General features: G+C 45.6%; 1 protein-coding gene across 1 annotated transcript in view; it reads left to right on the forward strand.

The window, feature by feature from the left end:
- The window catches only part of LOC109886300 (transcriptional coactivator YAP1-like), an 87427-nt gene extending 76308 nt beyond the window's left edge, over positions 1–11119 (forward strand). The window contains exons 7-8 of the mRNA XM_031796903.1: positions 7903–8066; positions 9762–11119. Coding sequence (XP_031652763.1) covers positions 7903–8066; positions 9762–9997 — 400 coding nt within the window. The 3' untranslated portion in view covers positions 9998–11119. The remainder of the gene's footprint in view (positions 1–7902; positions 8067–9761) is intronic.
- The last annotated feature ends 2445 nt before the right edge of the window (positions 11120–13564 follow it).

Below are 13564 nucleotides of genomic sequence, written 5' to 3' on the forward strand. Positions count from 1 at the left end.
GATCCCAGGTTGTCCCAGTGACTGGCAGACCACCCCTTTCCAGCTGGATCCCAGGTCGTCCCAGTGACTGGCAGTCCATCCCTGTCCAGCTGGATCCCAGGTCGTCCCAGTGACTGGCAGACCACCCCTGTCCAGCCGGATCCCAGGTTGTCCCGGTGACTGGCAGACCACCCCTGTCCACCTGGATCCCAGGTCGTCCCAGTGACTGGCAGACCACCCCTGTCCACCTGGATCCCAGGTCGTCCCAGTGACTGGCAGACCACCCCTGTCCCACCTGGATCCCAGGTCGTCCCAGTGACTGGCAGACCACCCATGTCCAGCTGGATCCCAGGTCATCCCAGTGACTGGCAGACCACCCATGTCCAGCTGGATCCCAGGTCGTCCCAGTGACTGGCAGACCACCCTGTCCAGCTGGATCCCTGGCCTCTGAGTGATGGGGACCCATCCTTTATAAAGAGCTCCCAGTGACTGGCAGACCACCCTGTCCAGCTGGATCCCTGGCCTCTGAGTGATGGGGACCCATCCTTTATAAAGAGCTCCCAGTGACTGGCAGACCACCCTGTCCAGCTGGATCCCTGGCCTCTGAGTGATGGGGGGACCCATCCTTTATAAAGAGCTCCCAGTGACTGGCAGACCACCCTGTCCAGCTGGATCCCTGGCCTCTGAGTGATGGGGACCCATCCTTTATAAAGAGCTCCCAGTGACTGGCAGACCACCCTGTCCAGCTGGATCCCTGGCCTCTGAGTGATGGGGACCCATCCTTTATAAAGAGCTCCCAGTGACTGGCAGACCACCCTGTCCAGCTGGATCCCTGGCCTCTGAGTGATGGGGACCCATCCTTTATAAAGAGCTCCCAGTGACTGGCAGACCACCCTGTCCAGCTGGATCCCTGGCCTCTGAGTGATGGGGACCCATCCTTTATAAAGAGCTCCCAGTGACTGGCAGACCACCCTGTCCAGCTGGATCCCTGGCCTCTGAGTGATGGGGACCCATCCTTTATAAAGAGCTCCCAGTGACTGGCAGACCACCCTGTCCAGCTGGATCCCTGGCCTCTGAGTGATGGGGACCCATCCTTTATAAAGAGCTCCCAGTGACTGGCAGACCACCCTGTCCAGCTGGATCCCTGGCCTCTGAGTGATGGGGGGACCCATCCTTTATAAAGAGCTCCCAGTGACTGGCAGACCACCCTGTCCAGCTGGATCCCTGGCCTCTGAGTGATGGGGACCCATCCTTTATAAAGAGCTCCCAGTGACTGGCAGACCACCCTGTCCAGCTGGATCCCTGGCCTCTGAGTGATGGGGACCCATCCTTTATAAAGAGCTCCCAGTGACTGGCAGACCACCCTGTCCAGCTGGATCCCTGGCCTCTGAGTGATGGGGGGACCCATCCTTTATAAAGAGCTCCCAGTGACTGGCAGACCACCCTGTCCAGCTGGATCCCTGGCCTCTGAGTGATGGTGACCCATCCTTTATAAAGAGCTCCCAGTGACTGGCAGACCACCCTGTCCAGCTGGATCCCTGGCCTCTGAGTGATGGGGACCCATCCTTTATAAAGAGCTCCCAGTGCCTGGCAGACCACCCTGTCCAGCTGGATCCCTGGCCTCTGAGTGATGGGGACCCATCCTTTATAAAGAGCTCCCAGTGACTGGCAGACCACCCTGTCCAGCTGGATCCCAGGTCGTCCCAGTGACTGGCAGACCACCCTGTCCAGCTGGATCCCTGGCCTCTGAGTGATGGGGACCCATCCTTTATAAAGAGCTCCCAGTGACTGGCAGACCACCCTGTCCAGCTGGATCCCAGGTCGTCCCAGTGACTGGCAGACCACCCTGTCCAGCTGGATCCCAGTGCCACCCACATAACAGAAGCACATTAACTGCCACAAGCATTTCCAGCGCCCTCACCTCCATTGTATTGTATATAGTTATTCAAAAGTATATATAAAAAAATGTTGTATATCTTAATTTATTTCCACAATTAATTAATAATATGCGCAATAATTTTGGCAGTTCATGTGAAGGATTGTTACCTATAACCAGGATTGGTATTACAAAAATTAAATTTTTAGCAAGCATTCACAATTATTGTGATTCATCCTATATTTATCCCTAACATCATTACCTCATAGCAACAGATGTGGGAAACATACACACACAATTTCCCCACAAACAACCACAAGCTCAGATGTTCAACAGATGTTCCATCCCCAAGCCTCAAGAGATAAGTTGTTTGAAAAGTCATGCAAAATTGAGGAAGAATGTGGAGATTTGATTAACCAATATGAAGTCCTAGGTGATGGAGATCAGATACACCCCATTCCCCTGAAACACAGACACGCTGGTCCCCCGTTGTGACCATTTCCCCAAGCATCTCTGCAGTCAGACCTTTTAATGATTTTGTGCCACCGGGGCCACAATAGCTTGCCCCTTCTCTGATTGTCCGAGTGTGAACCTCTCCCCATGGGTTACTGCAGCTAGTGTTGTCAGCACTGCCTGGATGGGGGCCCCCCACCGGAATCCCCACCGGCTCGGTACAAGGTCGTCATGGTTCTCATTAGCAGCTTTGAGAATTTCCTTGTATATTATGCTCTCCCATCAGGGGGCTCTGGCTTTGTAGAACCAACCCTGTCAGGCAGGCTCAGAACCACCAACCCTGTCAGGCAGGCTCAGAACCACTGTTGGACCAACCCTGTCAGGCAGGCTCAGAACCACTGTTGGACCAACCCTGTCAGGCAGGCTCAGAACCACCAACCCTGTCAGGCAGGCTCAGAACCACCAACCCTGTCAGGCAGGCTCAGAACCACTGTTGGACCAACCCTGTCAGGCAGGTTCAGAACCACTGTCGGACCAACCCTATCAGGCAGGCTCAGAACCACCAACCCTGTCAGGCAGGCTCAGAACCACTGTCGGACCAACCCTGTCAGGCAGGCTCAGAACCACTGTCGGACCAACCCTGTCAGGCAGGCTCAGAACCACTGTCGGACCAACCCTGTCAGGCAGGCTCAGAACCACTGTCGGACCAACCCTGTCAGGCAGGCTCAGAACCACCAACCCTGTCAGGCAGGCTCAGAACCACTGTCGGACCAACCCTGTCAGGCAGGCTCAGAACCACTGTCGGACCAACCCTGTCAGGCAGGCTCAGAACCACCAACCCTGTCAGGCAGGCTCAGAACCACTGTCGGACCAACCCTGTCAGGCAGGCTCAGAACCACTGTCGGACCAACCCTGTCAGGCAGGCTCAGAACCACTGTCGGACCAACCCTATCAGGCAGGCTCAGAACCACCAACCCTGTCAGGCAGGCTCAGAACCACTGTCGGACCAACCCTGTCAGGCAGGCTCAGAACCACTGTCGGACCAACCCTGTCAGGCAGGCTCAGAACCACCAACCCTGTCAGGCAGGCTCAGAACCACCAACCCTGTCAGGCAGGCTCATAACCACTAACCCTGTCAGGCAGACTCAGAACCACTGTCGGACCAACCCTGTCAGGCAGGCTCAGAACCACTGTCGGACCAACCCTGTCAGGCAGGCTCAGAATCTTGAGAGGGCGGTGCTATTTTATCAGATCTCTGACCGCATTCATCTTTCTGTCCTGGCTGCATATAGGCTACTTACAGCAGGCCTATAATACAGATAAGAACTTCTGCTTAGTGTGTGGGTCCATCAGGTGGGTGTCTAGGGTATATGGTTGGAGACCGCTCCATCATGATAGGACAATAAATAAACTATATTTAGAATCTATTTTAAAATGCATATCCCATATCTGCACAAAATTGAAAGCTCTCTCTTTTACAACTCCTGCTCACAGACACACAAGGGCTCTGGGATTTGCAACTATTTCCCTTTTTTGCTCACTTAACTCCAGAATTTTCCAAACACAAAAACACACCTCCCACCTTCTGTCACAATACACCCACACATACCCACATACTATGTCCTCTGTTTGCTGTGTTTTTATCCGAACCATGTTGATTCCTACCTCATTTCAGGCTTTTGTGTTTCAGTTCTATATTTGAAGAGGTATTATTTCAATAATGATATTTTCTTCCAATGCTGTCTTTTATCGATTTATAAATACTTTGGATAGAAAGTTGAATACTAATTATTTTACAACATTCACTATCTTGAATGTATTTCTTTATCCTGGCAGCAGAGTGTGCAGTTTATAGAAGGTTTAACATAACCTAATGTGACTAGCCTCTGGAACCTCTAATTAAAGAGGACCAGGTACAACTCTGGGCTCTAGAGCCTCTACTTAAAGAGGACCAGGAACAACTCTGGGCTCTAGAGCCTCTACATATAGAGGACCAGGAACAACTCTGGGCTCTAGAGCCTCTACTTAAAGAGCAGGAACAACCCTGGGCTCTAGAGCCTCTACATATAGAGGACCAGGAACAACTCTGGGCTCTAGAGCCTCTACTTAAAGAGCAGGAACAACTCTGGGCTCTAGAGCCTCTACATATAGAGGAGCAGGTACAACCCTGGGCTCTAGAGCCTCTACTTAAAGAGCAGGAACAACTCTGGGCTCTAGAGCCTCTACATATAGAGGAGCAGGTACAACCCTGGGCTCTAGAGCCTCTACTTAAAGAGCAGGTACAACCCTGGGCTCTAGAGCCTCTACATATAGAGGAGCAGGTACAACCCTGGGCTCTAGAGCCTCTACATATAGAGGAGCAGGAACAACCCTGGGCTCTAGAGCCTCTACTTAAAGAGCAGGTACAACCCTGGGCTCTAGAGCCTCTACATATAGAGGCGCAGGTACAACCCTGGGCTCTAGAGCCTCTACATATAGAGGAGCAGGTACAACCCTGGGCTCTAGAGCCTCTACATATAGAGGAGCAGGAACAACCCTGGGCTCTAGAGCCTCTATATATAGAGGAGCAGGAACAACCCTGGGCTCTAGAGCCTCTACATATAGAGGAGCGGGTACAACTCTGGACTCTAGAGCCTCTACATATAGAGGAGCAGGAACAACCCTGGGCTCTAGAGCCTCTACATATAGAGGAGCAGGTACAACCCTGGGCTCTAGAGCCTCTACATATAGAGGAGCAGGTACAACCCTGGGCTCTAGAGCCTCTACATATAGAGGAGCAGGTACAACCCTGGGCTCTAGAGCCTCTACATATAGAGGAGCAGGTACAACCCTGGGCTCTAGAGCCTATACATATAGAGGAGCAGGTACAACCCTGGGCTCTAGAGCCTCTACTTAAAGAGCAGGAACAACCCTGGGCTCTAGAGCCTCTACTTAAAGAGCAGGAACAACCCTGGGCTCTAGAGTCTCTACTTAAAGAGCAGGAAAAACTCTTGGATCTAAAGCCTCTACATATAGAGGAGCAGGTACAACTCTGGGCTCTAGAGCCGCTACATATAGAGGAGCAGGTACAACCCTGGGCTCTAGAGCCTCTACATATAGAGGAGCAGGTACAACCCTGGGCTCTAGAGCCTCTACATATAGAGGAGCAGGTACAACCCTGGGCTCTAGAGCCTCTACATATAGAGGAGCAGGTACAACCCTGGGCTCTAGAGCCTCTACATATAGAGGAGCAGGTACAACCCTGGGCTCTAGAGCCTCTACTTAAAGAGCGGGAACAACTCTGGGCTCTAGAGCCTCTACATATAGAGGAGCAGGTACAACCCTGGGCTCTAGAGCCTCTACATATAGAGGAGCAGGAACAACTCTGGACTCTAGAGCCTCTACATATAGAGGAGCAGGAACAACCCTGGGCTCTAGAACCTCTACATATAGAGGAGCAGGTACAACTCTGGGCTCTAGAGCCTCTACATATAGAGGAGCAGGTACAACCCTGGGCTCTAGAGCCTCTACTTAAAGAGCAGGAACAGCTCTGGGCTCTAGAGCCTCTACATATAGAGGAGCAGGAACAACTCTGGGCTCTAGAGCCTCTACTTAAAGAGCAGGAACAACTCTGGGCTCTAGAGCCTCTACATATAGAGGACCAGGAACAACCTTGGGCTCTAGAGCCTCTACTTAAAGAGCAGGAAAAACTCTTGGATCTAAAGCCTCTACATATAGAGGCCCAGGAACAACTCTGGGCTCTAGAGCCTCTACTTAAAGAGCAGGAAAAACTCTTGGATCTAAAGCCTCTACATATAGAGGACCAGGAACAACTCTGGACTCTAGAGCCTCTACATATAGAGGAGCAGGAACAACTCTGGACTCTAGAGCCTCTACTTAAAGAGCAGGTACAACCCTGGGCTCTAGAGCCTCTACATATAGAGGAGCAGGTACAACCCTGTGCTCAAGAGCCTCTACATATAGAGGAGCAGGTACAACTCTGGACTCTAGAGCCTCTACATATAGAGGAGCAGGAACAACTCTGGGCTCTAGAGCCTCTACATATAGAGGAGCAGGTACAACCCTGGGCTCTAGAGCCTCTACATATAGAGGAGCAGGAACAACTCTGGGCTCTAGAGCCTCTACTTAAAGAGCAGGAAAAATTCTTGGATCTAAGCCTCTGCATATAGAGGAGCAGGTACAACCCTGGGCTCTAGAGCCTCTACATATAGAGGACCAGGAACAACTCTGGGCTCTAGAACCTCTACATATAGAGGAGGAGGTACAACCCTGGGCTCTAGAGCCTCTACTTAAAGAGCAGGAACAACCCTGGGCTCTAGAGCCTCTACATATAGAGGAGCAGGAACAACCCTGGGCTCTAGAGCCTCTACATATAGAGGAGCAGGAACAACCCTGGGCTCTAGATCCTCTACATATAGAGGAGCAGGTACAACTCTGGGCTCTAGAGCCTCTACATATAGAGGAGCAGGTACAACTCTGGGCTCTAGAGCCTCTACATATAGAGGAGCAGGTACAACTCTGGGCTCTAGATCCTCTACTTAAAGAGCAGGAACAACTCTGGGCTCTAGAGTCTCTACATATAGAGGAGCAGGTACAACCCTGGGCTCTAGAGCCTCTACTTAAAGAGCAGGAACAGCTCTGGGCTCTAGAGCCTCTACATATAGAGGAGCAGGAACAACCCTGGGCTCTAGAGCCTATACTTAAAGAGCAGGAACTACCCTGGGCTCTAGAGCCTCTACTTAAAGAGCAGGAACAACCCTGGGCTCTATAGCCTCTACTTAAAGAGCAGGAACAACCCTGGGCTCTAGAGCCTATACTTAAAGAGCAGGAACAACCCTGGGCTCTAGAGCCTATACTTAAAGAGCAGGAACTACCCTGGGCTCTAGAGCCTCTACTTAAAGAGCAGGAACAACCCTGGGCTCTAAATCAAATCAAATCAAATGTATTTATATAGCCCTTCGTACATCAGCTGATATCTCATAGTGCTGTACAGAAACCCAGCCTAAAACCCCAAACAGCAAGCAATGCAGGTGTAGAAGCACGGAGCCCTAGAGCTCTAGCTCTAGAGCCTATACTTAAAGAGCAGGAACAACCCTGGGCTCTAGAGCCTCTACTTAAAGAGCAGGAACTACCCTGGGCTCTAGAGCCTCTACTTAAAGAGCAGGAACTACCCTGGGATCTAGAGCCTCTACTTAAGGAGCAGGAACTACCCTGGGCTCTATAGCCTCTACTTAAAGAGCAGGAACAACCCTGGGCTCTAGAGCCTATACTTAAAGAGCAGGTACAACCCTGGGCTCTAGAGCCTCTACTTAAAGAGCAGGTACAACCCTGGGCTCTAGAGCCTCTACTTAAAGGGCAGGAACTACCCTGGACTCTAGAGCCTCTACTTAAAGGGCAGGAACTACCCTGGACTCTAGAGCCTCTACTTAAAGGGCAGGAACACCTCTGGACTCTAAAGCCTCTACTTAAAGAGCAGGAACAACCCTGGGCTCCCCTCTCTCAGCAGATTTTATTATAGAAATGACTATAAGGTTTAACAGTAATTACATGATAAAATAATAACATTTGATGTGTCCTGTCTCTTGTCTCCACAGTGGGACCTACCACTCCAGGGATGAGAGCACAGACAGCGGTCTGAGTATGAGCAGCTACAGTGTCCCCCGTACCCCCGACGACTTCCTCAACAGTGTGGACAGTGTCCCCCGTACCCCCGACGACTTCCTCAACAGTGTGGACGGTGTGGACGAGATGGACACAGGTGAGACATACTAGCTCCAGTTAGCAGCATGGACCTGATGTTGAGATGGTCTGGTATCAGTCAGTATGTCTGATGATGTGATTCACTCACAGTGTTGTCAATACACTTCCAGTATCAGTGGTTTGTTAATAAGTTATTCAATGGACTGGGCTGTTATTTAGTCAGGATCATTATGGGACAATACTAGGACATTACATCATAATACACTAGACCAACATCATATTACATTATTACAACATCATATTACATTATAACAACATCATATTACATTATTACAACATCATAATACATTATAACATAATACATTATAACAACATCATAATACACTAGACCAACATCATATTACATTATTACAACATCATAATACATTATAACAACATCATAATACATTATAACAACATCATAATACATTATTACAACATCATAATACATTATAACATAATACATTATTACAACATCATAATACATTATTACAACATCATAATACATTATAACAACATCATAATACATTATTACAACATCATAATACATTATTACAACATCATAATACATTATAACATAATACATTATAACAACATCATAATACATTATTACAACATCATAATACATTATAACATAATACATTATTATAACATCATAATACATTATAACAACATCATAACACATTATTACAACATCATAATACATTATAACATAATACATTATAACAACATCATAATACATTATTACAACATCATAATACATTATAACAACATCATAATACATTATTACAACATCATAATACATTATAACAACATCATAATACATTATTACAACATCATAATACATTATTACAACATCATAATACATTATTACAACATCATAATACATTATTACAACATCATATTACATTATAACATAATACATTATTACAACATCATATTACATTATAACAACATCATATTACATTGATGTTGTAATAATGTATTATGATGTTGTAATAATGTATTAATAACAACATCATATTACATTATAACATAATACATTATAACAACATCATAATACATTATAACAACATCATAATACATTATAACAACATCATAATACATTATTACAACATCATAATGCATTATAACATAATACATTATAACATAATACATTATAACATAATACATTATAACATAATACATTATAACAACATCATAATACATTATAACATAATACATTATAACAACATCATAATACATTATAACAACATCATAATACATTATAACAACATCATATTACATTATAACAACATCATATTACATTATAACAACATCATATTACATTATTACAACATCATAATACATTATTACATAATACATTATAACAACATCATAATACATTATAACAACATCATAACACATTATTACAACATCATAATGCATTATAACATAATACATTATAACAACATCATAATACATTATAACAACATCATAATACATTATAACAACATCATAATACATTATAACAACATCATATTACATTATAACAACATCATATTACATTATAACAACATCATATTACATTATAACATAATACATTATAACAACATCATAATACATTATTACAACATCATATTACATTATAACAACATCATATTACATTATAACAACATGATAATGCTTCATAACTTTACATAACACATCCATGTGGTTGTTTTGTCATAATCAGGGGACTCCCTGCCGGTCTCCATGGGAACACAGCCCAGTCGTTTCCCTGACTACCTGGACGTCATCCCGGGGACAGATGTAGACCTTGGCACGCTGGAGAACAAGAGCATGGCCGTGGAGGGGGAAGAGCTAATGCCTAGTCTACAGGAAGCCTTGAGCTCCGACATCCTAAACGACATGGAGTCAGTTCTGGCAGCCACCAAGATGGACAAGGAGAACTTCCTCACATGGTTATAGACCAAGCCGTACCTGGGCCTGCTCACTGATAAGCTATAGTATACAACATCGGTTTACAAACTTTTTTTGCTTCTTGACCCACCAATTGAGGTGGGTGTTTAGTCATGACCCACCAATTGAGGTGGGTATTTAGTCATGACCCACCACACGATTTGAGCAGTGGAACAACATGCTCTGACCCGCAGGTATATAGGAGAGAGGAGAGGAGCCTGGGATGAGCTCCTATGGGCTCTATAGGAGAGACACTGCTCTTCACTCCTTTAGTCCACACGTTTACCTGCTGCCTAGTCAAACTCTCAGACCAGTGAACGATGTGTAGTTGCCTTGATTAAAACAATCATATTTTCCTCCTTCCTGGATATGAATGATATCTGTCAATCAGGCAGCATACATGTTAACATGGCCGACTGAGGCACTGCTATTCTGTTGTTTCTATATCTTTATTTTTGTTGTCTGTGTCTTCAAGGCTGGCCTGCGAACACACAGTTTATTCAAAGGTCCCCGAATCTTTTCACACGGCTGGCATTCTCAATCTGTCCATCATCTTTACCTGGTGCTTGTTTGTTTCTCTACCACGCCTTTACATCTAGGGTGTCTTACCTGCTGGCCGGCAAGGCAAGGGGCTTGCTGCTCTCCTTATCCCCCAACCCCCACATCTGATCTGGGTGGCTGCCTGCCTGTACTCCTCTCACCTCGGCCCCAGGCTTCCTGACAATAGCATTCAAGCATTGTATTATCCTGCCTTGTTTTCTTTTAATTCATGTATTTTATAAATGATATATCTGAAGTTGTGTAAAGAACTGTATTGATTTGGAAGGTTAGTTTAGGTACGTTAGGTTAGGGCTTTGCCCCAAATGGCACATATTCCTGACATAGTACACTACTATGGCCCCTGGTAGTAGTGCACTAGATAAGGTATAGGGTGCTATTTGGGACCTAGGTTACACAAGCTGAAGTCCCAGTTAGGACATGTTAGCTCTGTGTGGTGGTGATGGGGGATGGGCTGGAGCCTGGGCCGGGGACCTCATATACTATACTATACTCAGTGGTGGAAAAAGGACCCAATTGTCATACTTGAGTAAAAAGTAAAGATACCTTAATAGAAAATATCTCAAGTAAAAGTGAAAGTCACCCAGTAAAATACTACCTGAGTAAAAGTCTAAACGTGTTTGTTTTTAAATCAACTTTAGTATCAAAAGTAAAAGTATAAATCACTTAAAATTCCTTACATTAAACAAACCAGACCTCACCATTTTCTTGTTTTTTAATTTACAGATAGCCAGGGGTACACGCCAACATAATTTACAAAAGATGCATGCGTGTTTACTGAGTCTGAAATGTGGGGTTTGCTGAGAGGAAGGTTACCACTGCCTCAAAATGAGCAATATCTAGTAACAAACAGGAAAAAGCGAAGCATTAGTGTTTACTCCGCCCAAAATCTTCTTCTATGGTATAATGGCGGTGCGCAAAACATACAAATCATTAAAATCCACACAGAAAATATTTACACAAGAAGCAATCTAATATCACACAGTCAAAACTCTCCGTCGTTTAGTTAAGTTCACCATTCTGCGATTCTCAAATCAGAGGCAGTAGGGACGACCAGGGATGTTCTCTGTTTAGTGAGTCCTCCAGATCAGAGGCAGTAGGAATGACCAGGGATGTTCTCTGTTTAGTGAGTCCGCCAGATCAGAGGCAGTAGGAATGACCAGGGATGTTCTCTGTTTAGTGAGTCCTCCAGATCAGAGGCAGTAGGAATGACCAGGGATGTTCTCTGTTTAGTGAGTCCTCCAGATCAGAGATGGTAGAGATGACCAGGGATGTTCTCTGTTTAGTGAGTCCTCCAGATCAGAGATGGTAGAGATGACCAGGGATGTTATCTGTTTAGTGAGTCCTCCAGATCAGAGGCAGTAGGGATGACCAGGGATGTTCTCTGTTTAGTGAGTCCTCCAGATCAGAGGCAGTAGGGACGACCAGGGATGTTATCTGTTTAGTGAGTCCTCCAGATCAGAGGCAGTAGGGATGACCAGGGATGTTCTCTGTTTAGTGAGTCCTCCAGATCAGAGATGGTAGAGATGACCAGGGATGTTCTCTGTTTAGTGAGTCCTCCAGATCAGAGATGGTAGAGATGACCAGGGATGTTCTCTGTTTAGTGAGTCCTCCAGATCAGAGATGGTAGAGATGACCAGGGATGTTCTCTGTTTAGTGAGTCCTCCAGATCAGAGGCAGTAGGGATGACCAGGGATGTTCTCTGTTTAATGAGTCCTCCAGATCAGAGATGGTAGAGATGACCAGGGATGTTCTCTGTTTAGTGAGTCCTCCAGATCAGAGATGGTAGAGATGACCAGGGATGTTCTCTGTTTAGTGAGTCCTCCAGATCAGAGATGGTAGGGATGACCAGGGATGTTCTCTGTTTAGAGAGTCCTCCAGATCAGAGGCAGTAGGGATGACCAGGGATGTTCTCTGTTTAGTGAGTCCTCCAGATCAGAGATGGTAGAGATGACCAGGGATGTTCTCTGTTTAGTGAGTCCTCCAGATCAGAGATGGTAGGGATGACCAGGGATGCTCTCTGTTTAGAGAGTCCTCCAGATCAGAGGCAGTAGGGATGACCAGGGATGTTCTCTGTTTAATGAGTCCTCCAGATCAGAGATGGTAGAGATGACCAGGGATGTTCTCTGTTTAGTGAGTCCTCCAGATCAGAGATGGTAGGGACGACCAGGGATGTTCTCTGTTTAGTGAGTCCACCAGATCAGAGATGGTAGAGATGACCAGGGATGTTCTCTGTTTAGTGAGTCCTCCAGATCAGAGATGGTAGAGATGACCAGGGATGTTCTCTGTTTAGTGAGTCCTCCAGATCAGAGATGGTAGGGATGACCAGGGATGTTCTCTGTTTAGTGAGTCCTCCAGATCAGAGATGGTAGAGATGACCAGGGATGTTCTCTTGATAAGTTTGTGAATTAGACTATTTTCCTGTCCTGCTAAGAATTCCAAATGTAAGGTGCTTTTGGGTGTCAGGGAAAATGTATGGATTAAAAAGGACATTATTTTATTTAGGAATATAGTGAAGTAAAAGTAAGTTGTCAAAAAAGTAAATAATAAAGTACAGATACCCCCAAAAATGACTTAAGTAGTACTTTAAAGTATTTTTACTGAAGTACTTTACACCACTGACTATACTATACAATATGATACATACGTACTGCTGCTTGGCTCTGCCAGCATGTTTATATGTTTTTGTCAAATCAAGTGCCTTCACTTGTATTGAGAGACGAAGAGCAAGAAGATCTACACCAAGTAATAATACTAAATAATGTGTCTAAGAAGTTGTGTTATTGCCAAACAAACATCAAAAATACTCTCCTCTACTTACGTTAATGTCCAATAATCAACAGTATATTTCTGTTTTTATAAAAACGTGTTATTATTATGGGATTTCAGTAACACTTTACCCAGCGTCATAACACGATCATAACCATGTCATAATATGTCTTAACAGCTGACATAACTTGTTATTACCTGTCATAACACTATCATGACCGATATATTTACACCTGTTGTGACATATTG

This window comes from Oncorhynchus kisutch, linkage group LG18, assembly GCF_002021735.2.
Source record: "Oncorhynchus kisutch isolate 150728-3 linkage group LG18, Okis_V2, whole genome shotgun sequence".
Lineage (NCBI taxonomy): Eukaryota > Metazoa > Chordata > Actinopteri > Salmoniformes > Salmonidae > Oncorhynchus > Oncorhynchus kisutch.